The sequence below is a fragment of the Electrona antarctica genome, assembly GCF_951216825.1.
Source record: "Electrona antarctica genome assembly, chromosome: 1".
NCBI classification, from domain to species: Eukaryota; Metazoa; Chordata; class Actinopteri; order Myctophiformes; family Myctophidae; genus Electrona; species Electrona antarctica.
In genome coordinates, this window is record NC_136806.1 from 42,008,286 (window position 1) to 42,034,347 (window position 26,062).

General features: G+C 39.7%; 2 protein-coding genes across 2 annotated transcripts in view; both read left to right on the top strand.

Annotated features, from left to right (window-relative positions):
* Nucleotides 1-1,684: 1,684 nt before the first annotated feature.
* On the top strand, nucleotides 1,685-23,575 carry LOC306923342 (uncharacterized protein). Its single transcript, XM_079501390.1, has 16 exons — nucleotides 1,685-2,047; nucleotides 3,022-3,136; nucleotides 4,964-5,177; nucleotides 7,666-7,808; nucleotides 8,722-8,896; nucleotides 9,038-9,093; nucleotides 9,795-9,970; nucleotides 14,824-14,934; nucleotides 16,201-16,326; nucleotides 17,807-17,914; nucleotides 18,425-18,583; nucleotides 19,188-19,776; nucleotides 19,876-19,939; nucleotides 20,030-20,208; nucleotides 21,182-21,270; nucleotides 21,440-23,575. The coding sequence occupies exons 1-16, from the start codon at nucleotides 1,808-1,810 to the stop codon at nucleotides 21,536-21,538; spliced, it is 2,643 nt and encodes an 880-aa protein (XP_079357516.1). The 5' UTR covers nucleotides 1,685-1,807; the 3' UTR covers nucleotides 21,539-23,575.
* An 838-nt stretch (nucleotides 23,576-24,413) lies between these two features.
* Nucleotides 24,414-26,062, top strand: part of mrpl11 (mitochondrial ribosomal protein L11) — a 47,630-nt gene continuing 45,981 nt past the window's right edge. The window contains exon 1 of the mRNA XM_079503135.1: nucleotides 24,414-24,547. The gene's annotated coding sequence lies outside the window, so the exon portion shown is untranslated. The remainder of the gene's footprint in view (nucleotides 24,548-26,062) is intronic.

Here is a 26,062-nt window from a genome sequence, read left to right on the forward strand (position 1 = left end):
AATAAGCCATGTTTGAGTAAACATATTGCTTAAGGGCGCTCACAGTACAGCAGTCCTGCATGATGTGTCTACACAAGAATGCTACAAATGGCACTTGAGGTCACATACAGTGCGGACCACAACTGAAACGCGGTGGACCCCTATGGAGACCTTCCGCGGGTCACAGACAAGGTCAGAGAGCGAAGGATGAGGCTGGTATGCCACACGTGTTAAGCACCCAGAACTGCATAGTAGCAAGCAAAAGCAAACTGACACTGGGAGCCAACACAAGCTAAAGCTACGAGGAGAGGCGCACCACCTATGTAGACACACTCCGGTGTGACAGCAGAGACACTGCAAAGCTCAAGACCCTATATACCTGATCCAGTGATGCTAGAGGGAGTGGTGGCCAGGAGTCCCGAGTTGGTGTTGGCTAGTCTGCAGACTCCGCACTCTCGCTTAGTTTGCATCACATCACAACGAGTTTCCAAAAGAAGGCTACACACAGAAATAACGGAGGGATAAGTTAGAAATTAAATTATGGAAATTACCTAAAAATATTCTTTTAGACATAACATTCTGGCTACTGGCTAGCATAGGCTAGATCTCCAGATATTATTAATAGGCCTATACAAATGTCCCTGACATGTATCCACAATGTTTAAACAAAATATACAGTATCAGTATGCACACACAAAGCCAATGGTCTATAGGCTATGCAAAATGTTCTGTTCTGCAAATTTGCCTCTTGACAAAGTGTCATCCCAGCATCTGTGTTGTCCATCTGTGGGCTGTGTGAGTACTAAACAATCAAGAACATGTCATATTAACTGAATTTGTATTTACAAACTATACCAATAGGCTAATAGAAAACAGTACCTTCATCTCAATATGCTCTTTGTGGAAGTTCCATAATGAACCATTAAGGGCATTAATATGCAACCATATTCTCTCTCTCTCTCTCTCTCTCTCTCTCTCTTTAGCAGTTATATATTTTGTAAATGTTGGTTTCAAACGTGCATTGCTAAAATGTGCATTACATTAAAGAAGCAAATACAAATAAACCATACACAATCAAAATAATATGCAAAGCATGTTTCCATTTTTGTCATTTCTCTTGATCTGTGCATTTTAGTTTATTGTGCTATCTATCTATCTATCTATCTATCTATCTATCTATCTATCTATCTATCTATCTATCTATCTATCTAGATACTGTATATAATAGCCTATAGGCCATTTTTTTTTCTTTTTTTTCCCCCACAAACCTGGCATCTATAGGACCTCCTCCATCATTATGTCCACTCCTGCTTACTCAGTGATGCCAAACCTGGGTGACAGGGCATTTTTGTTGTTGCTGCCCTCTCCCTTTAGATTAGAATGTACTCCCAAAGCGCAAAGATGCCCCATTCTCTCATTCTCCCAAATGCCCTCAAATAAAGTCGACCCCCTCCCCCCCCTCCCCCACACACACAAACACACGACACTCCCCGTGTAAAGACAAGTTTTATTATTTGTTATTCTTGAACTCTTTATATCTGTAGGCTACATCTTTTGTCACCCAACTCATTACCCCCCCCCCCCCCCCCCTCCAAATGACATTCCTGTATTTCAGGATTGTGTCAACTCACTACAACCTGCAGATGGCACAGTATTATTATCAATAGCAGACAGTTCACAGCCAATCACAACTCCTCATCCACATTACTTTCCCCTCCTTTTTCCTCTCGGTGTTTTGGAGTTTGCATGTTCCAGAATAAAACGATTCTTATCCTTTTCTCCAAAATGTGGATCTACGAAGGCGCTTGGGATTTGCTGAGACTATATAATGATTTCTGTAAACCGTGTGTTTTATAAAGCGGAAAAGAAGATGTACATATGGCGATGGTCTTTTTTGGCCATGATTCTGGGTATACTGTGTTGTTATTTGACAGACTGCGGACGAATATTGACCCAGTACTTGCTGTGCATTTTGTGTTGCATTTCAACTCCACTGATATTCCAAAACAGCTGTCGGGAGAATAGCAGCACCCAAACTGACGATGTGGTTGATGAAAAATCACTCCAGGTAATGAAACTGCATGTTACTGTACGATGATTTGCAAGTTAGCCCAGAATGGCTGCATTCTATACACTGCATTAGCTATGCAAAGTATGGATCACATATCAGTCAGTTTAGCTATGCATTCAATATCAGTATGGCATTACTTTTGATAGACTATACTTAACTGGCCTACATGTTGTTAGCCTACTTTACAAGCTACAAAACATAGGCTAAATAGCCTATGTTATTTGTCATCTCCATGGTTTTGTGAACAAATCCACAACAATGGCTACCATACATGTTCACTATACATGTTCACATACTTCAGGAGAGTTGATGAATGATGATGGTATGACCTTGTCACTATTAGCCTGAGGTGCATTTTCTTAACTTAAACATCTGTAAAAAAACAAAACAAAAACAAAACAGCCTCAGGCTGGATTTGTTTCACAGAACTACCTCAACTGAAGAACTTCCTTGGTGACTATAGTCATCATAGGACTTTACAACGGTAACTGGCTATTGAAAGTAGCCAACTCAAAGTAGACTGTCAGTAAAGGGTTATAGAGAAATGTGCATGGAAAAGGCATTAAAAAAAACGACTAATCAATTAACAAAACCTTGGTCTACTTTAGATCAAAACAACCGACCATTTAAAGCCCCAAAGTTACATGATGGGGTACAGGGTTCTGTACTTTGTCCCCTCCCCTCCATTTATATCCCTCTACAGAGTAGAGTGTTTGGCTTTTCTGTCAAATAGATTTGGTGTAGAGTCTATACACCAAATCTATTTGACAGAAAAGTGCACAATTGTGAGCTTGTAGATTGGTTATTTTTGCAGAATGTGTACCTATTCTGACATGCCCAGAATCTTGTAATCGTTAATTCAACTATGAGGGGACAGCCCTAATTCTTATTACTGTATGTCTCAGTTGCACCATGTGCATGGGTGCGCTCTAATTGAATTGTTTTATAGCTTTATCTCTCTCTCCTTATAGGCGAACAGTGTGGAGGGTCAGGGTTTTGATGTCCCTGACGGTACAAATACAAGTACATTGACTGAAACATCAATGGAACTGCAGTATCCTCATGTTAAAGAGTCTCTTCAGCAAGGTGGGTCTAAGCAGCAGCTTTTAGAAGTTTGTTTTTTGATCTACACATTGATTTGCCATGCATTACAGTTGGGTGCCACCGATATTGTCCCTTATCATTTGACCCATTTAGACCTGACCTCAAAATTTTAAAAAATCCTTCTAAATCCTCCAGTTTTCTGAAATAAATATTTTCACGATTTTTCTAAAATAGCAGACCTACAAGCTCGTAGCGCGCCACTCGGTGGCGCGCTATGAGCTTGTAGATCTGCTATTTTTCAATAGCTAAATTATAACAATGTTTAAAACACCAAAAGGGGTTCCCGCCCAAAATGGGTTAACTGTCCTTTTGCGCAGATCACGCAAACCTCAGCAAAAAGAAAAGGACAATATCGATGGCCTCCAACTGTACACATTGATTTGCCATGCATTATGTGGTGTGCACAGTAAACATTTGTCACGTTTACAGTACAGTTAATATTCGTCACATGCTGTCTTCAGTATAAAAACACTAGATGTTTTGATTTTTTCTTTCAGATTGTTGAGTTAGGTTGAATTATGCTTTTAGATTATGACTGAATGTCTGAACATAAAGCTACAATTACAATTTAGGCATTTAGCAGAGATTTATCCAGAGCGACTATGCAAATGCTACATCAGAGTAAATGGCACGAATCCTAGTCAACAAACAACAATGAATTGTTACTTCAAGTAGAGTGCAAATAAAACATCAAGTGCTGCAAAAGTAAATGATATGTCACATAAACATCAATCAAACTTAGAATCTGTCTTTTTTAAACCATATGCTACCCAAATAACATTCTTGGCATTCGTGGTCAAGCAAACAGTCGATTTCCATCAAAATAACAAAACATAAAGTAACCAACATACATTACAATATAGTGTAACAACTAGCATCTATGAAAAGAAGAAGTGACACGAGGAAGTGGTTTTTTGGTTGTTTCGTTTGATCAGCAATCTTTGTTGTTTGGAGATGACACATTTGAGCGGGTCATATGCTGTATAGACTATAGGCTAGAGGCAGCTGCACACAGAGATCATATTACAGCATCTGGGGAGAAAAAGCCCCACCCCATCTATAGGAGAGTTTCACTCTGGGTTTTGCTGTGCAGTTGTGCAGAACAGGAAACCATCTAGGCAGTTTGCGTATCTGACAAGGCTCAGTGGTTTTGTTTCACACTTGAGAAAAAGCTAGACGGTTAGACTGTTTTGTACCAGGAATCACCTCTGATGATTATTTACAATGGTTGAAGCCTGCACTGTAAACAATTTTGACAGCTCTGTGTTTCATACAACTTGCAGTTATTATTGTGTTCAAAACATCTGAAGTGTTTGTTACTCCAGTGGTTGAGTGTGTTTATCCTAATAGCTCTCCCTTGGCGCTGAGCCTGCAGTCACGTCATTTACACTGATTTGTGTCTGAGATTTTTATTGGAGTGTTGATATATCTTTAGAGTTTAATTAAGTCTATAATTGTGTTAATTTAGCAACTTTTCTATTGCTATATATATTTTTTTCCTTTATTGAGATTACTACATTTGATGATTTGGATAACCGTCATTTCCAAATGGCTTCAAAGACTACAGTCTAAACCACTGTTCATGTCGGGTCCTGGGACCACCATGGGACCAAAGTGACCCTTATGGGTTTGTAACTGTACTGAGGATTTTACAATGTAGACTTGTTCCCCAAGATTAAAAAAATTAAAAACGTATCGAATTCATATCAAACTGGGGGTCCTTGAAACTAAAAAGGTTGAATCCAAGTCTGTTATTCTATATGAAGTTATGAACTGTATTAAATTTGGTTTGTCGTCTTTCCCCACCAGTGATTGAGTGCGCATACACCCAGCTCGTTCTCCCATGGTACTGTGTCCCAGAACTCCGTGAGGACCAGCCCCTGCACCAGGTGCTGAGCAGAGAGTTTGACTTTGTCATAGATCGAGTCATCTTCAGGGCCAAAGACCTGGATGTCTGTGGGGCCTCCGTTGGTTGTATTCGTATCTTGACGCAGCACTTGCACAATGCCAAGCAGTCTGACAGGTGAGACCATTGGTGAAATGTTACTATGTACATTACTCAAGTACTGTACTTAAATGTACAATTTCTTTTCTCCAATGCTCCATTATGTCTCAGAGGCAAATATTGTACTTTTTACTTCACTACAATTATTTGAATTCCTTATTTAAATGTTACTTTGTAGATTCATATCATTATTACAAAACATGTATGCCGCATTTTATTCTTCATCCATTCAAAAATAGCTGACCTTCAAACTCACAATGTGTCACAATGTAAGCTTCATGTCGTGAGCTTATGCTATTTTCAAATGCTTGCAGTTCTGCTATTTTCGAAAGATTTTGACAAACACTTGTGAAATGGGACATTCTGTGTAATGAGTACTTTTACTTTTAGTACTTCCAAGTATATTTTTATTTGACTTTTGTAATTTAAAAGTTTGAATACAGGACTTTTACTTAGAGTATTTCTACATAGTGCTATTGCTACTTTTAATGAAGTAAGATATCGGGGTACTCCTTCCACCACTGAGATCAGGCAGATGCTGAAGGCACTCTGGGCTCGGACTACTGTGCTCAACTCTATAAACCCCTTATTGTTTTATTTTATCATCTTCTATGAATCATTCACTTACTGTAAGGACTTGTCTTTTATTGGCTTGTATCTTTTGACCTACGGCACACACTGAAATACTAATGGCTGATTACATTCTAAGCGTTTGAATGTGTGAGTCATCATATAATAATAATGATGATAGACTTTATTTATAGAGCTCTTATCGAAAAATGTTACAAAAGTGCTTTAGATAAAAATACAAATAAAATTACATTACAACTAAATCATAGAAAGGCCCTTGGACAAAAGCAAGCAATAACGAAATGACATTGGCCTTGGTGGGTGTTGTGTGTGTGTGTGTATTCTTCATGTGGAAGGACATCACAATAACGTAGCCCAATAAAATAAAGTCTAGAGGTTGTGCTGCTCATTATATCCACCTGACCATAAACGATTTGAACTGACCAAACTCCCATCCTTATTGCACACTATGCATGCTCTCCCTATTGTGGAGTAAAAATAATTAAAATACTGTTTTTGTGCAGATTGTCCATGACAATCCAGCCAGTAGTTTTTGAGATGCAATCTGTTAGACGCAGTGGTTCCCAAACTGTGGTGTGTGCACCCCTTGTGGTGCACGAGTGCCTTATAGGGGGTGCGTGACATGAAAAGTCTAATGGTGGTGCATGGCCAAAAAGGTTTGGGGAGGCCTCTCACAGTTTTACCAATTTTCCGGAAGTGCATTATTAGATAGCAGTGAACGGCCGAGAGTCGAAAAGTGGGCGGAGGAACGTCGCCCGAAAATATAAAAAGAATTAATCTTTTCTGGCGATACTGGGGGATTAGGCGATGTGTCGGCCGATGCTCGCCCGCGGTTAAAACTCACTGTAAGGCTTAGAGGCCTCCCGGTTCAAACCCCGGTCGAAGTGTCCCTGAGCAAGACACCTAACCCCTAGTAGCAGGTCCCTGCTCCGAGCACTCATGATCATCTGAGCAGCCACCAGCTGGGTGAATCTGAAACTGGATTGTTTGATTGATTGAACACTTTATTGAAAATGTATTCAAAAGGATACAGACACAAGAAAGCTGGCAGGCTTGTTTCCATTGTGGTCCTTTTGGGGAAAGGGGACAGGGAGTAACAATACAAAACACAGACAGACAGACAGGGGGGGGGGGGGGTCAGTACATTGGTTAAAATGAGGTCATATTATCGGGCAACGATCCTTTTGAATTGGGATTGAATCTCTCTCCTCCACTAAGCCACCCCAGACTGGTGAAGTGGGCAGGGAGAAGATGACTTCTAGGATGCAACTTTAGGATCACTTTAACCAATTTATTTTGGGAGGTCTTAAGTTTCTTCTTGAGGCTCATAGAAAAAAAGATGTACAGGCATAGGCAAGTTACATTGTACCAGAGCCCCAGCCAGGATTTTTAGGGTGTTTTCTGGCTGGATATTCTGAGATAGAAAGTGTGATCTTTGACCTACTTTTGAAACTACTTTTTGTGCCATACTTTATCCTGAAGGCTTGTTATCCTAAATATACCCTGCCTGGTAAGTAATGGATCCCTTGGCTGTAACTTCAAAGTCACCTACCACTATTGTAAACCCAGGAGACTTCTTCAGTTTGGGATTAGACCCAAAAAGAATGGACTCAGTTTTGCAGAGATGGAGAGACAGTTTGCTGTCTGATAGCCAGACACTAACAGACGGATGTCCCCGTGGGTTTAATAAAAGTCTACCCTTGGATGCAAATGTTGACAATGCATTTTATTTGATCATAATGGGCAATTTTGCTTATTTCTTTCTCCACCTGAATCCTATCTTTCTATCGTGAGGAGGACATGTGAAAATCCCTGAAGAGAAACTAAATTGAAAGACGGGATTCAAATGAAAGATTAATAGGGAATTGTGAATTAATACGTTGTTTTTTTGGGGGGGGTTGTGTGTTATCTTTAGAGAGCCTTTGTTCAGCTCCAGGGCAGAAGAGGTGGCTGTTCTTAGGACTTTTTCTGAGGCGTTGGTTCGTAACCTTTTCCCAGAGTCTCTACGGGGACAAGATGTCAACCGCTGTGCCTTGAATGAGATCGTTGCCTTAAAGGGTAAGCGAGCACTAGAATGTCAACTTCACCAGTGTGATACATTTATTTCAACAAACTTACTTTCATTGTATCCTTCAACATTGTAAATGCAAGTACGACCAGAAACATTTCTCTATTAATGTTCTTTTGCCACATTGCACACCTGTTGTTTAAAAAAATAAAGACATACAAAAATTACAGTACATCACTGAATTGTGTAAGTTTGGGAGGAAAAATGGACTCTTAACTGCCATTATTCTTTTAGTAAATTATTGTCCGGGCTTAGAGCACGTATCCTGGTTTTACATTATGGTTCTTATCTATTGTAGTTTTTTATTGCAATTCTTTGCTGAAAAATACATTTTTCTGGGAATGTTGTACCATGGAACAGGTTTTACAACTTCATTTAAATGCTTGTGGTTAAAACATTAACATTCATACCAGCTGGACAGTCCTTTGTTTTGGTGACCCAGCAACAGTGTTTTGTACTTTCAGCTTGGTGCTAGAGATTCACAATGCACACAGTACAAGTGTACTCCGTTTCAGTACTTTTTTATTATCCAGAGCCAGACCAAATTTACACAATGGTTTGTTAACTGATTCTGATATTGTTAAAAATGTCCCTTACTGGCATAAGTATGTGCTGATTTTTAAATTCAAAATTGGACTGTTCTCAATACACAGGCCTACACAAAGTGCATCTTGAAGATGTTCAAATGTTATTTATTTGTAACATATTTATCTGACCTTGTACTTTGTCACCCTGGATAAGAGCGTCTTCTAAACGATTAAATAGTATACATTGACATCATGTGCTATTATTACTGTTCTGGTGCCATGTCAGGCAGAGATAAATGTGAATGTATCTAGCTTACAACTGGGATATACAGTATGTCATGTTGTTGTCAGTTATTTTCGTATTTGTTGTCCTCAGCTCTGGACCTGCTGGTTTCATGGCTGTCTGAACCGGACAATCTGAACCAGCTGGTGTTGAGTCAACTCGACAGCGTGACCTCCAAAGGCTGTGTGGAAGAGCTCTGCGGTGCCGGGGCAGAGCCACTCTCTGAGTCCTCGCAGGAGGAAGATGAGGAAGAGGAGAGCAGTGGAGCGTGAGTGGCTGTCATCCATCTACAATCTGCTGTCTGCCATAATACTAACAAGCGATGCATTAACATTGCACTTGTTTGTAACAACCGTCTTTTGTCCTAAAAGACAAGCCTGTGCCTGTCTTATGTTTGGGGATTTTTTAGGTATGCAGAGAGAGCAGAGGTTTCCACCTGCAAAGAGAAGAAACCCAGGAAGAAAGGTGTGTCTTCGTTTTATTTACACAGACTAATATAACAGTGGATTTAATTTTGAAACCTTGTGGGACGGTAGATGAAGCTGGGACCACACTGCATCTAATGGAGCCTGGTTTAATGCAGACCATGGCATCCCGACCAATCTCTGCAATCATTGTGGAGTCAGCACAATTTAGCATGGTTTGAGAAATGGTTCAATGGGATTCTAAGAATGGATAGCTGAGCAAGCACACAAAGTTGCACAGTAATCTGATGAGTGTTGTGAAGCTATTGTGACTCTAGCTTTATTAGCTTACCTCTATGCGTAGGAGCAGCCCTTCAAACGACTTTATTAATCTCACAATTTGGTTTTGGAAGTTTGTAACAAAGAAATACAATAACATGAAACACATAAAAACAAAATACTTCCAAGGAGCTAAAGGTGGAATAAAATTATCTTAAACACTCCCAACAGTAATAAGATAAAAATAGTAGTGTTTCTACTATACATTACCAATAAATCTATAAAAAATAAAAAACATGTAACGCTAGAGAGTGTCATGGATATATCTCCACTAGAAGTGAGGCCAGTCTCTGATGTTAGTCTGATCCATGGCGAATGGACGATCCAACATACAGTATTCTCCCTGTTCGCTTTTAGCCTGGCAAAGATATTGACATATACACAGTATATATAACGTGTGCATGTGGCGTGTTTTAATTTCAGCCAACAAGCTGAAGGAAGGATGGTCAAAAATTTTGGATAAGATGAAATCCAAGAGAGCAAAGAAGAAGAAGTTGAAGAAGGTGGAACAGGAGTTAATGATGCGGGCCCTGGCCGGCGTGGAGTCCAGCGGATGTAGCCGAGAAGGTTCTCTCCACAGCCACCTGGATTCCGATGATGTAGGAACATCTTTCTTTGTTTTTCAGTCAGAATGTTTAGCAGGTAACTGTGGAAGCACATTTCAGTCAGAATGTTTAGCAGGTAACTGTGGAAGCACATTTCAGTCAGAATGTTTAGCAGGTAACTGTGGAAGCACATTTCAGTCAGAATGTTTAGCAGGTAACTGTGGAAGCACATTTCCTCAACTGACAAAATATAACACAATCCTGAGGGTTTCATTTCTCATTCATCATGTCATGAATCTATCTCACATTTGTGAGAAAAAAAATATAACATATAACATAACTGCGAGATTAAAGCTCCAATCCGGAACCTTTTTTAATGAGTAAAATGATATTTTAATCCATTAAAACCAGGAAAACATCTGTCATTTTAGATTTTAGTATTGGCTATAAAATGGCAGATATACAATAAACTGTGAGCTTGTACATCTGCTATTTTTGAACATTTTTGAAACATTACGAATTACGAGAAAGTTTCAGAACTACTGATTTTTAAGGCATTTGTAGAATTAATTGGCCCCAGGTCTTAATGGCATTGGTAGATAATGTTAGTACAATGTAACTAGCTGCACATCTGTCTGCCGTGGTTAGAGGAGGTGGTCTCTCAGTCGAATACCAACGAAGTCGCCCTTTTACCAACTCATGCCAGGCGTACAGCTGGCGGAACTGCTCAGCATGGTATTCCCAAATGAACCTAAATAAACTATGCTTAAATGGTTAAACCTAAACATATTCCTAACCTTAACCTCAGTAAAACAGTGCCTATCTAAACCTATTTCTAACCTTATTCTCAGTAAAACAAAATAAAGAATACAAGAACCACCACACCGAGTGGTCGGCGTGACGTCGGCGGAAAAAAAATGAGGGCGAGATGGATTATGGGCGACGGTACCTGTTACCTCTCAGTCTCTACTTTTCCATAGAGACATTTTGACCTTGGTGTTGGGTAGGACACTACTGGTGTGATAAGTACAATAGAACTGCCTCAAGCTTATAAGCACAATATCTCCCCTGGCCAAGTGGGGATTGCCCCTTGACGGAGGAGATTTGGTCTCTCATGCGGGAGACCCGGGTTTGAATTCCGAGTAGGACCTAAAAGTTACGGATTGCAGCTTTAAAGCTCATAATGCACAGGTCTGAAGTTGGAATTGCAAGAAGAAAAAAACCCCATACAATTCGGGACGTTTTTTATTTGTATTCAGTGGTACTCCCATGCTGTGGGAAAATTCTAGTGATGATGATTTTTCTAACCTAGATGATGCAATGCATTGTTAACTTAAAATCAGGTATTTTCAGCAAGTAATACCGTCGTACTACAGAGTGTACGTTAGGCTTAACCCTGAAGTTGCTTCCACCATGGGATCCTACTACGGCATATAAGGAATTACTGCACTGGGTTTTGGATCAATAAAAATGGGCTCACAAGACAGTGTTTGAACCACATGCAATTCATATTAAAACTGCACTATGTACACTGTGTGCTTACTCAGGGGATAAATTGAATCTTGACCATCAGGTCAAAAAATTCTTGATCCTGTGTCTATAGGAGAGACATGACCTTTGGTACGATCTAAAGGTCGTGTCTATAGGGGAGACATGACCTTTGGTACGATCTAAAGGTTCTAAAGGTTCTTGATCCTGTGTCTATAGGAGAGACATGACCTTTGTTACGATCTAAAGGTCTCAATAGCAGAACAGGGAGACAAAATACGACTCCAATTGTATAAACTATTGTATTACCATAATCTACTATACAGATTGTATATATTCATTTAAAAAAAAGTTGACTTAGTGCTACTTACAGTAGACGGCTAATGACGGCATGAGAATTCATGGTTGAGATACTGTATTAACAGGAGTCATTCTAATGAATACAGTAGTTGTTGAAATGTTGTTGGACAAAACGGTAAACTCTCTTAGGTTTGTGGACAAACACCACAGACATTATCTTCTGCGTACATAGACTATAGTAAATCGTTTGGGGGAAAAACATTGGGAATCTGGTGAGGGAAAGCATTGCAACTTATCAAGGTATAGCCCACACAACTCCAAACAGTCTCAAACTTCTTGAGTGTTCTTACCGGGTGCGCGGAACTCATGTTTTAAGGCACTTTTAATTTATTTAATTGTTGACATGGTATACTGTGTTTCAATATGTATACCTATAACTTCTGGGACTTTTATATGTGACAAGAAAAAAAACTCAGATATTTTTTGCCTTAATTCCTATATATGTATTTAAGGCCTTTGATGTCTATGATTTAAGGGCTGTCTGAACTGCTGAATATTTGCACTTTTGGTACAAGTTGGCTGTGTGTTCATGTGTCTGCACGGGACAGAGGAAGTTGTCTCACCTCGGGAGACTATATAATGTGACACTTCCCGTGTCTCCAGCAGACAGCGCTGATGAAGGCTTGAACGCCGAAACGAGTTTGTTGCTGCTGCTCTGCAGCATACCATGTCAACAATTAAATAAATTAAGAGTGCCTTAAAACATGAGTTCCGTGACTGCTGGTTCTCTCTTTTAGAGAAATTTCTGTTAAAGCATTGCAACTTCACTTAGAGGTTTTAAGACTCCGGACTAGCGCTATTATAGAAAACAATAAAACATTATACATTATATAACATTATATATACCGAACCGACACTGACTTCGCTGATGACATCACACTTATCAGTCAATCATTGGAATATGCTCAGGCTCTCCTTCAGTCTCTTGAGCAGGCCTCCAACTGTGTTGGTCTTTATCTCAACGAGTACGAATACGTAAACATCAACAACAACAATCCAACAATAACCACATTATAAAAACACTTAACAACACTCCTCTGAAACGTGTTGATGACTACAAGTATTTGGGTTCATATATATCTTCTTCCCAAAAGGACTTTCAAACTAGGAAGGGTATGGCCTGGTCAGCCTGTAATCAGCAATGACATGCATAAGATCTGGTCATCCCAGCTTAGTAAAATGTTAAAAGTAAAAATATTTAGGACGACCGTTGAGCCAATTCTTCTCTATGGCTCCGAGACATGGACACTTTCAAAGAAACAAGAGAATCGGTTGGATGGCACTTACACCCGCCTTCTAATGAGAGCGCAAAATCTGTCTTGAAAGAGCCACCCATCGACTAATCTAATATACGGCAACCTTCCCCGTGTTTCTTCACTGGTCCGATCCAGTTTGCCGGCTACTGCTACAGAGCTGACAATGAGGTTATATCTTCCCTTCTCTGGAGTCCTGCCTCAGGGCGGACCAGAGGTAGAAAGCTGTCGTTCCCTGATGTCATCGCTAGGGACACATGCTTCAGTAGGCAGGAACTGGGGGTGGCAATGAAGGACCGGTGCTTCAGTAGGCAGGAACTGGGGGTGGCAATGAAGGACCGGGAAGTCTGGCGTAGCATTGTGGAATCCATGATCTCGACCGTGGTCGAAAAATGATGATGATGATATATAAGGTACCAGACATTATACAAAAAGTATACAAACACTCAAACACTCAAATTCATTTCAACGTGTACTGTATTCCAGAGCAGACCAGAGTAGAAACACACCAGATCCAAGGAAGCTATTATTATCATAATAACAAAACGTAATTGGAAGGAATAAATAAATAACTAGACATCTAATTCAACGTTTGCCAAGATGCCCTCTTTAACAGTAAACAGGATGTGGTGTAATGTGCACTAACATGGATTAAATATTAGATTAGCTCTCAGAGGCAGAAGGAGGCTGGCTGTGACAGATGGTTCCAAAGGGGTCTAAAAGTCCTATCACAGATGTCTGGCTGAATTGGGCCCAGTAGTACCCTTCCAAAGGGCTCAGCAGTTAATTGTGGAAACCCAGAACCTCCCCCCACATCTGTACCCCCTTTGAACTATTTCCAAATCTGTATTACTAAAAATACCCCAACATTGAGGTTCCATGTGGACCATACTGGAGACAATTAATGTTCATTATTCTTCTGTTATGGCTTAATTTGTACACTTACTGGAATAATTATATTTAGTGTGTTGGCTTACCTATCTCAAGGAAGTCTCTACAAGTTGATTTTTATACCGCACTGAAATGAATGGCTACCCTGAAAATCAAACAACTTGAGAGTGTGCTTTGTGGTTGGTCAGTGGTTCAAAAAAACAAAAAACTCTTGCCCTTGACTGACTTTACAAATATATGAGGAAGAGGCCAGAGGGACTTTAGTGACCAGCATAAGCATAGAGTTGAAGTGAACATTTTGGACACTGAGTGATGACGTAACGTTTCCTTGAGAGCAAACATCTGTGCACATGAGGTACACTTGGCTGGACATTTCTACCAGTAGGGGGCACCATTGAGGCACATCTAGGGCATGAAAGATGGTGTGTTACACAGTTGCACAACCGCTTAATAATATGACCAGGAATGTTGTGTTTCAGTATAGAGAAGCCATTTATATCAATTAACAACTACAGAAAATATAGACTGGTGTGCTGTACTGCACACCACCACAGAATTCATTGATGGACCTTCATGTTGTACATGTCTACTTGAAGTTTACTTTAATTTATTATGATGGTTTCTTTGTTAAATTGCTAAAAGGCCATTGTTAAAATAAATATATAATATAAGAATATTTGTATTTCTTTTTTCAAATCATTAATTACAATATATCTATCATATTTAATGTAGTAATTATCTAGATATCTAGACATTTATTCCACTAGATAATAATAGCCTCTGACAACAACAGCAGGCCAGCCGGACGGAAACATTGACCCTGGCTTGAATTTAATTCAACCAGTTTTCAAATTTCATGAATGTTAATGTGATGATTAATGAAACGTGACAGACCTGGGTCTTGATTTTCATTAGGATGACAGTGACCTGGAAGAGTACCTGACCAGCGTTCAGGAGGACATGATGGAATTCAAGCTGTCGTATGAAATGTGGCGCGTCGGCCGCTGGGCTCTCAGCATCCCTCATGTGAGTCGCGAATCACTGTGACAGGTGTGGAATGTCTCGAGTGCTCGTTAATGCAGCTGGGACCGCTGCACCAGCCAGCAACGTTCCTGGATGGTGTGTGAATGTGTGAGCCTGAGATAGCGCTGTCCGTCTGTCCCTCTGTTCAGTGGTGTCTGTCTGTCCCTCTGTTCAGTGGTGTCTGTCTGTCCCTCTGTTCAGTGGTGTCTGTCTGTCCCTCTGTTCAGTGGTGTCCGTCTGTCCCTCTGTTCAGTGGTGTCTGTCTGTCCCTCTGTTCAGTGGTGTCTGTCTGTCCCTCTGTTCAGTGGTGTCCGTCTGTCCCTCTGTTCAGTGGTGTCTGTCTGTCCCTCTGTTCAGTGGTGTCTGTCTGTCCCTCTGTTCAGTGGTGTCTGTCTGTCCCTCTGTTCAGTGGTGTCCGTCTGTCCCTCTGTTCAGTGGTGTCCGTCTGTCCCTCTGTTCAGTGGTGTCCGTCTGTCCCTCTGTTCAGTGGTGTCTGTCTGTCCCTCTGTTCAGTGGTGTCTGTCTGTCCCTCTGTTCAGTGGTGTCTGTCTGTCCCTCTGTTCAGTGGTGTCTGTCTGTCCCTCTGTTCAGTGGTGTCCGTCTGTCCCTCTGTTCAGTGGTGTCTGTCTGTCCCTCTGTTCAGTGGTGTCTGTCTGTCCCTCTGTTCAGTGGTGTCTGTCTGTCCCTCTGTTCAGTGGTGTCTGTCTGTCCCTCTGTTCAGTGGTGTCCGTCTGTCCCTCTGTTCAGTGGTGTCTGTCTGTCCCTCTGTTCAGTGGTGGAAAGTATGTTTACTTAAGTACTGTACAGTATTTGTAGTTTACTTGAGTATTTCCAATTTTCTGTTTTACTTCTACTCATTACATCTCAAATCCAAATATTAAAAACTTAATTACTATTTACTTTGTAGATTTTGATTACTATTACAATATAGGTAGGAGAGAATAGACTCGCACACTGCCACTTGCTGGTTCAAGAGAACTTTTTATTTAGGAGAGCAACATTTCGGCCGTGAGACGTTCCTCAGGCTTGATTACTATTACCAAACATACATTTAACCACTTTAGCCGTATATACATTTTTGCCATTTGAAAATAGCCGATCTACAAGCTCATAATGCGCCACGATGCGACACATTGTGAGCTTGTAGATCGGCTATTCTGAAAAGATTATTATACATTTGAAACTTTAAATGCGATATTGATACTTTTATTTGATTAAATACATTTAATTAAATGTTTCCACCACTGCCTCTGTTGTGCCTTACTGTAGGCGGAGTGGCAGAATGAGGAGATGGTGTTCACTGTTCACCTGGAGGAAAAGGACAACAAAGAGAACCTCCATTGGGACATCAAGAAGACCTATATGGATGTTATATATTTCCGCAACAGATGGCAGGTTAGAGATGACACACACAGTGTTCATAGCCAGTCACTGTGGCAGGTACTAGACCATTGTTCCAAGTACTGAGGTATATAATGGCATAAAAAAACATATTTTTAGGCACAGTAGAGTAGCTTTGTGCACATCCAAACACATCCAAGTGCAGAATAAGAATTCACAAGGCTGCAGCTCCCAATGTACTGACTAAAAGAACATTTCTATTCCGACAGCATCTTCAGAGATGAAGACTTTTGGATAGAAACATTTCTTTTCAGTCAGTTAACTTGGGAGATGTAATCCAAAGTGTGAATATCCCTGTTTTTCTTTTTTCAAACTTCCTAAATACTGCAAATGCAAATTTGCACATTGTTAACAGTGATGAAATTACGTACTGTACCTGTTCACACAATTACACATCTTACTTTGTTGTTGTTGATGCAAAACATTTACTGTCGGACACACAGAGGTTCTAAGTTAAAAGGAAAGGAGGAAAAACTAAAGAGAAAGAACCGTAATTGAAACATGTACATGCAAATGTTGTATTTTACTTCCTTGTGCTCGCAGAGAGAGTGGAAAAAAATCTTTGCTTAGTGATTGACCTGGAGTCGCGAGGAAGTAATGACTAATTTATACTTTTTTGCATGTGGGTGTTGCGCACTGAAAATAGCACATCTGCTATTTTCAGTGCATGACACCCACGCACAACTAAGTATATAAGCATGGCTTAAAGCAACCCATAACCCTTGCCCAGCAGCGCCAGTAATGGAAGTAGATGATTGGTCATTTGTCAGAGCTTATTTGGTAGGCTAATAACTCCCCCCCCCCCCCCCTCCCTCTCACCGCCTCCCCCTCACCCCACATTCAGTGAGACTATTAACTCGGCAAATCTGCACCCATGGCCATTTTTCAGTGTGAAGTACGATGGCAGTACCGCAACGGTTATGGGCTGCTCCTCCTGCTCATAACGTTTCCATTAAGTTAATCATTGAGCTCAACTTTTATTTCACAGCTAAGTCACAGTATTGGGAGCCACTTCTGACAGGGTGTTTAGAACGGGTTTAGAATCTTCAGCAACTTCATTATAATATGAGTGATCTATTCAGTAGTTAAAAATCATAAAAATGTACTAAACTGTTCAATGAATTTCGTCATGATCTTACAATAAACTTGTAGTTACAGTAAAATATGAACTACACCATGCACGGACAATCGGACATGCACAAAAAGGGTTTCATTCTTGTTATCCGTTTTATAGTATTTCCTTACCGTCTATCCCGGGATGTGCACAAGACAGCAATTTTATGTAAACAAGCCTCAAAACTTGCTTAACACGTTTGGAATGTGATGTATACCACAGTCATAAATTAGATCAATATGGGGTGTTACATTTTTAATTTCCATTACAGATGGTATGAAAAAATAATTCACTCCATATTGATTGTCCTCTGTGTCACAGCATGCTCATGTTAAATGTCATGCTTTGCTGCATTTTCAGGACTCCACCAAACTTCCTTTGATATTAGAGCTGACAAAAAGCACAGAGGAGGTGGTCCGTGATGGAATCAAGGATGAAGTCAGAGCCTCAGTGGAACTCTTCCTTCAGGTAAACGTTTCCATGAGTACAAGACTCATGTTAGGTTAGCTGTCACATAACACATGGACAGTGTTCAAGACATACCTCCGGTACAAGTCAAAATATACTTAATGTTTTTCAAAATGTTTAGAAAATAGCAGATCTACAAGCTTGTAGATTGCCTGTTTTCGAATCGCTAAACTACAAAATAGGGCTTAAGTGGTTAAAGGGTAAAGGGTTCACTGCAAAAAAGTATTTTTTCCTATTAATTATTCACCCCATGAAACCTTGTATTAATGAAGATTGTCTGATTAATGTGTTTTGTAATAATTTAAATCTGCAAAATAACTACCGGTAGTAACTAAAGCTGTGAAATAATTGTAGTGGAGTAAAAAGTATATTTACGTAGTATAAAGTAGTAAATAAAATGGCAATACTCATGCATAGTAAAAGTACCTCAAAATATGTAATGAAGATAAATGTACTTAGTTTCCACCACTGACTAGAAGATCTCATTACCTTTGTCCGTTTGCTGTACAGACGGTGGTTGCTGATGGTGTGATGGGTCACAGCCAGCCAGTCTTTCAGTTCCTCTGCCCGTTGGACAAACTGCTGAGCGAAGAAGAAGGACATAGTGGCGTGTGGCGACTTCTCAGCGGCTTGGCGTACCTGCTGACTCCAGGACACGAGGAAGATGAGGTAAACCACGCCACGGTTCTGCTTTATCATGTGATTTTGAGGAGATCAATTTCAACACTGTATATACACATAAAAAGAACATATATTATATACACAGAACAGGAATATATATATATATATATATATATATATATATATATATACATATACACACACACACACACACACACACACACACACACACACACACACACACACATACATACACACATACACACATACACACATACACATAATATATATGTGTGTGTGTGTGTGTGTGTGTGTGTGTGTGTGTGTGTGTGTGTGTGTGTGTGTGTGTGTGTGTGTGTGTGTGTGTGTGTGTGTGTGTGTGTGTGTGTGTGTGTGTGTGTGTGTGTGTGTGTGTGTGTGTGTGTGTGTGTGTGTTGCTGTTACGACACCTGGATTGTCTCCACAGGTATCAATAAAGGTTTAACTGCAGTATCTAAAGGAACAACCACAGCTATTTAATAAAGGTTGTAGGCAATCACAGTTGTCTCATAGGAGGGCTGTTGGAAATCAAGTTGGAAATTGAATTGTTAAGTTGTTTGTATGCTGTGAATTGAATGTCTTAAAGTTCTTTTTTGTGTTGTTTTCTTTACAGCCTCACAGCTCTCATCTAGATGGCATAATGAGCCCTGCGTGTCCAGAGACTACGACTCCACCAGCAGAATCCTTTGAGGCCTCAAATGAGAAGTGCTTCGATGTGACTGATGCTGCAATCCCAGCTATTGTTATCTCCCAAACTGATCCTACTTCAGAACCGCCAGTGGGAGAGGCTGATAAGGAACCACAAGCTATTGTTAGCTTGGACTCTTCAACTAATGAAAGCTGTTCTCGAGATGAGATGGAGGATTTAGAAAATCCCAGAACCTCTCTTCTGAAAACGATAATAAAAGGATTAACCCGGTCCAAATCACAGGAGGCTCTGGCCTCAATAAAACTCGGCCATGATGAAGACCAAACCGATTCAGATATCACATCCCAACGCACACAAAATGGGGACTCATTGATGGATAGCACAGACAGCCCGTCATGGCGGTGTTTGGGTGGAAAGTGTTTGAAAAGGACTAAGCTGAAGGATCATGGGACTCTGCTAAAAGGGGACGAACCACCGGGGCAGAAGAGCCAGGCCAGCTGGGAGCAACAGGAAGCCACCAAAGCCATATTTGACCTGTTGAAGGAAATATCTGGTTTGTTCAGCATTCAGTCACAATATTCATACTGTTGTCTTCATACAGTATTATCCAGTAAAGTTTCAATAAATGCTTATTGTTTTATTGGTTTTCCAGGCAATTCCATCCTCATGAACATATTTGATGCCATTTTGAAGCCTGTTATGCCCATCTTGAAAAAGTAAGGCTAATTTAAAGTCATTTTTATCTCTCTCACAGTTCGCTAATCCCAGAACTTTTGATTCAATAACGGATATATTCCTCTTAATAGGAAGGTGAACTCCTTTCTAAGCAAGATGAACCCAACAGAAGTACAGATGGCTGCGTATATCGACAACCTGCGTGAGAAGCAGTGGCCTGGTGGCTCACCGGCACCATCTAGGCAGCACCGCACCGACGAGGAGAAAGACGAGACAAGGGACAGAGCCCATCAGCTCATCTGTTCTAAATGTACGCTAGCCCTCATGTCTTAAGAAGATTAATGGTTAATGGTTAATGGTGCATTTATATAGCGCCTTTATCCAAGGCGCTTTACATAGATTGTGCATTACATTCACCCATTCATACACACATTCACACACCGATGGCGGCGGAAACCATGCAAGGCACTAACCTGAACATCAGGAGCAATTAGGGGTTCAGTGTCTTGCTCAAGGACACTTTGACACTAACTCTGGGGGAGCCCAGGTTCGAACTGGCAACCTTGCGGTTACCATCCGGCCACTCTACCCCTGAGCCACCGCCGCCCCTAAGATGCTTTCAACATTCTTTTGTTGCTAGGAGACATGGAAAATCCTTGTGGTCTGTTTTCAGTACACCACTAGCAAAATTGAAGGAATAATAATGATAATAAATTTGTGCGACGAAGTATGAAGATGTTATCTTAACTTACAAGTCAGAAATGGCACGGAAGTGGCGCCGTTGTGCCCCAACTTTCCATTGCTATGTCTTCGCTAATCACATCTGCAATTATCTCACTTCAGTAGCCAAAAGGTCCATAACACTCCGCTCTTCAGCGTTGCACCATGCTATTGACATTGATCCATACAATTTCTACCACATGATTCTGTCCTAGGCACTATGAAAAGTTGTAGGCGAGAAATATATGTGCAATGGGGATATTGAAACCTGTTGTTGGTATAACGCTTATAACTGTGTTTGTATTTTAGTCATTTCAAGTCTGTTAGACCTGAGGCGCCTAAAACGCCTTCTAAATCCTAACCTACGTTTTCAGAAAGTCTTCAATTTTGTATTAAAAAAATGTAAAAGAAATCCTGTTGCTATACACATAGCAATAATACCTCTCAAGGACCCCTGCGTGTCACCACACCCATTTGAAAACCACCTGGTTTAATAGAATGAAACTGTAAACATGTATTTATAAAAGCATCCTTTGCCCATGCTGTTTTCTGTGTTATCCTAGACTCCAACTACCTCATCTTGAAGAGGTTGGATATGGAAACCGTTTTCAGACTGTTTCAGGACAGAGATGAAAACAAGAGACTGGTTTATGTGAGTATCCATCCTTGTAGAGTGAGATACAGATGTAATTCTGTCACTTTCCCTGATTGTATCTCATTCATGCAATTTGCAATATTTTCTCTCTTACAAAACCAACTTCCTCAGAAATGATATAAAAATGTTTCTGTCTTGTTGGCTCACTCATCCCTTTCCCTGACAGATGCTCCTGTCTTTCTTACTGAGAGAATTTCTGCCCGATGAAGATGCCCTCGATGTGAGTGCTGTGGCCCTACAGAAAGTGAACGACTATGGCCGTTGATATGTGAATTTTAAATTGTTCTCTCAGGTGAACTATGTTTTTTTTATTAAAGCTAAAATCTGGGACTTATTATAACAAATGTAATGTCATTTTTGCCCCTCTTTACGCTTTGAGTATGTTAAAACCATATAACTAGTACATTTGCAGCAGTAGTCACATCCATTGAAAACTGTAGATCATGGCATCAGTTAGGAAACCTACTGATTAAAGAAAAGCTAAAGTTAGCAGCACACTGTAGCTCCTTTCAATTACTTTATTTTGGCACAACTTCCCCCATTTTGGCAAAAAGTCATTGAAGGTTTGCTTTCTGAGAAAGCTAACTTTTATTTTTCTTTGATCTTTGCATCCTTTGAAGTTCAGCACCTGCCTTTAAATGGTATGTGGATGTACGTGGCCTCTTTTGATCCTCAGATAACCTACTGGTTGACACCATCAGTAAAGTTATTTGAAGCAGACGCGCATTAGATTGGACACTAGATGCTCTGCAATCTTTATTATAGTTCCGACATTGTTGAAAGTAGCTCCATCGGTAGAGACATAAAACATGCATATTGTAATTGTAAAGCTACTTTCTGTACGTTTTATGTCTGTTGCATGCAATGAAGTCCGAACTACAATACAAACTAGGGTCCAATCTTATAACTTTGACATTGTCGACTCGACCGGTAGGTGTTCTACCCGACACCAGAGTCTAAAGACCCTGTTCAGAATGGCAGCCCAAATCCATATTGGAGTCGTTTTGGTTTTATGCAGTCTGAACAAGGCTATGGAATGTGATTTGAAATCTGGTTATTAAAAATCAGTTCCCATGTTTTATTTTGCTGTCCAGTCCAGACTGCATTAAAACAATGTAACTCCAATCTGGATAGGCCGCAAATCGGATTTGGGCTGCCAGTCTGAACACTAAGTTACTCAATGGAAGGATAGGGAGAAATAAGTACAATGGGGAGAATAAAATAATATTGTATTCATTAAAATAAGTTCTGGATTATAGCTTTAACACCGATGGACTGTAGGCATTTTATGTCCAAATATTTATTAGACATGTCTGAGTGCCTTATTTGTTTCTTAATCTACTTTTACTATAAAATATTTTTTTGAATTCTTTCATTTTTACCTCAGATGCTGTGAAGGATATTTTTTTGTTATGTATCTGTATAGTCTGTTTAAATGTGTTATTGCATATTGCCCATGTGGAGAAAGATTGTACTTGCCCACACAATTAAAAAAAACAATGTGATTCCTCATTTAGTTGATTTGGAGATCATAAACATTTAAAAATGTAATCTGACTTTACATTCCTCTGTTGTCAAACTCTTAGGAGAGAGTTAATCACGATTTATACTTAGTTGTACAGCCGAGAATAGCAGATCTACAAGCTTGCATTGCCTCGCTAGTAGATCTACTTGTAGACCTGCTATTTTCAGCTCAATATGTTTTCTATTCAGTTTGAATTGCACATCTGGACTTGTTTGAATAAGGTGGTCATGACTAAATTGTTTATCACTCTGAGCACTTTTATATTGGGAGATAGTTTAATGTATTAGTTCAGTTGAGGATTTGTTGTTGTAAAAGAAACATTAATTTACCGCTCTTAAAGGACCACTTCACCACTTTTCAACCTATCTTCATATAATTGGATTTCACTAATGTTCATGGTAAAATAACGCCATTTCTTCCTCCTCAGTCTGTGTGGGAAGTTCAGAAACCTGTCCACCAGTGACATCATCGATGGGGAATCCAAGCTCAACTGCATATTCCTGAAAAGTTGCATTGTGAAAATGGAAGCCATCATTCTCACGATAATACAAATCTAAATATATTTGAAAAAAGAATCAACCTAACGATGATGTCACTGGTGGACGGGTTTCGGAACTGCCCACAGCCCTCCTATGAGACAGACAGAGCAGAAAGAATTTATGGTATTTTATCATGAACATTAGTGTGGACCAATTATATGAAGATAAGTTGAAAAGTGGTGAAGTCGTCCTTTAATCTAAACAGAAACTTAAAAAACAATAAAACGTTATATTTTAAGATTTGTATCAGTCATATTTTCTTTAAGGAACAAGTCATTGTGGGCGAATGAATTGGTAGCTCCACAGGATCGATAGCATTGACATAGAAACCTATAGACTATAGCTCCTCAAACACGAGGGGCTATATCTTGCGCCACCCCTTAACCCTTATCCCTAAACTTATTTGCCATTTTTTACTATTTAAAAAAACCTTTTAAAATAGTTCAAATAGCTGATCTACAAGCTCAAATAAGTTTAGGGATAAGGTTTAAGGGTGGCGCAAGATGGAGCCCACAATGTCTTGTCCGCAAAGAAACCCTAAAACCTAAAAAAAGGTATTTTGCATATTTGGTATCTCTTCCATTCAGACATTTCTGAATGGAAGAGATTGCATTATAACTATACAACCAAATATACATTTCAGATCATGGACAGGTTATGTGTTTCAGAGCCATTGAGCTCAGTGTGTAATTTCTGGCTTCTGCATTATGCTGAGAAGTTTGTAAAACTCATATGGCACTTTTAAACAATGCTTTACATTATTACAAAAAAAAACATTGTGCTCACTGGCACTGCTTTACACAATGAAACAAAATAGTGTGCTTTACACAATAAATACGTCTATTTTATAAGACTATCAAATTGTGACTCTGATACGAAGAGAGTAACACTGTATATGGAGGGATTTCTTTGTTGTTTATTTCACAACTAAGAGGCTCAGTTGTGCGCATTATACACACACACACACACACACACACACACACACACACACACACACACACGATGGCTATGGCTTCGTGCATTATTTATGGGTCTTTTATACAGTAACATTTTAGAAATTGTTTAGTGGTAGTACTGTTACCCCTCCAGACCAGTTGATGGCAGTATTGCGGGCATACTAGCCAGCAGTACCACTGTTCTGATCCAAGATGGCTGCGCCCTGTATGGTTTTAATAACGGCGTGAAGGTGCAAGTTAACTGACACTGACAGGTATGATAAATCGTTATGTCTGTTATATTTCATACAAATGTATATATGGCATTGTCTTCCTTTGTATCATGCAGATGCAAGCATGTGCCCGTTTCCCAAATGTATGTCAGGACCGCTGCGTAGAGGGAAGAAAGGTGAAAGGCTGCAGCTAGGTTACATAGATGCCTCCATTCTTGTAATTTAATTCATGTTTAAATAAATTAAACGACAGCATTAATATAGAGATAAAGAAAGAAAACCCTTTTAACAATGTTAACTTAAAACATTCACCAAAAATCTTCTCTAGCTCATGATTTCCTTCCATAAAGTCCATACTCCATTGTTCAGAAGTCTGATTTAATGAAACATGGAGTTATAGATAGATAGTTATAGATATTCCTCTGATTGATTGATTGATTGATTGATTGATTCAGTATGTAGAATGGGTACATATCAAACGAAAGCACAGGTCAACAAAAACTGCTACGAGGACGAAACCATGAAAAGCACTATGACTTGTTTACATCAGGGTCTCCATTTTCAATTCATCAGAATTGAAAATCCCTATCACTGCTAATGTTTATTTGAGACACCAGCTGAAAGACCAGATCCACACTATTTCATAATAGTTTTGTTGTGGAGGAGCTACTTGGAATGGTTTATGGCCTTAGAGTTGCGAACCCCCCACCCCTTTTTCCCCTCAGTGTATAGGCCTATGTTTCTTTTCCCTTCTTACCAAATTATGATGAATTCCTGTTCTGTTCTTTGTCTATATAGAAGTATCTATTTGTACGTCTCTAAATGTTTTGATGAATTGAACAAGGTGGACCCTCTTGTAAACAAGTGTAATGCTTTATTGGGTCGTCCACTCAGTTATCTTTGTATTGAGTTGTGCTTGAAATGTACTGTAATTCTGCAAACTGTTAATAAATATTTCAATCAATCAATCAATAATATTTCTGGGTACACTTGTCAGCAAATAAACAGGTTGGATATTTGATTGACAGGCTTCGTGTTAAGACACTCTTTTTCAGGTTGGCTACACCAGGGGAAAATGGACGACAGTAATTATACAGTATTAGTGTTGGTGCCTGCTTTTCCTTGTAATAATACTTACAACAATTTGAACAAAATGTGTGAGAGGTTTGCTGACTAGGCTTATAAATTCAGGTAGACTTAAAGGGATAGTTCAGATTTGTTTTAAGTTAAGCTGAAATATTAGCACAACTTTCGTTCAACTTTGACCCCTCTATCACATGGAACTGTTTTTTGGGCGTAGTGATATGGACACAAAAAATTGTTCCGTGTGATAGAGGGGTCAAAGATGAACGAAGGTTGCACTAATATTTTAGAAATATGTCAACAATACACATTTACGTTAGTTTTGTGGATTAATTTACTTTTAATGCGTGGCCCCCAGTGCCCCCCACAAAATGACCGGAACTACTTAATATTTCACCAAAACCAGAGCAAAACTCCCACCACGGGACTCGGGCAATCAATTAATACAGTTGCAACCACTATATTAATGGCAAG

What these genes read in the sequence shown, in the direction of transcription:
- LOC306923342 (XM_079501390.1), top strand. Translation starts at nt 1,808, where the DNA reads ATGATTTCTGTAAACCGTGTGTTTTATAAAGCGGAAAAGAAGATGTAC. An exon ending in AATGCCAAGCAGTCTGACAG is followed by an intron (nt 5,178 to 7,665) that starts GTGAGACCATTG and finishes TGTTATCTTTAG; the next exon opens with AGAGCCTTTGTTCAGCTCCA. An exon ending in AAAACAAGAGACTGGTTTAT is followed by an intron (nt 21,271 to 21,439) that starts GTGAGTATCCAT and finishes TTTCCCTGACAG; the next exon opens with ATGCTCCTGTCTTTCTTACT.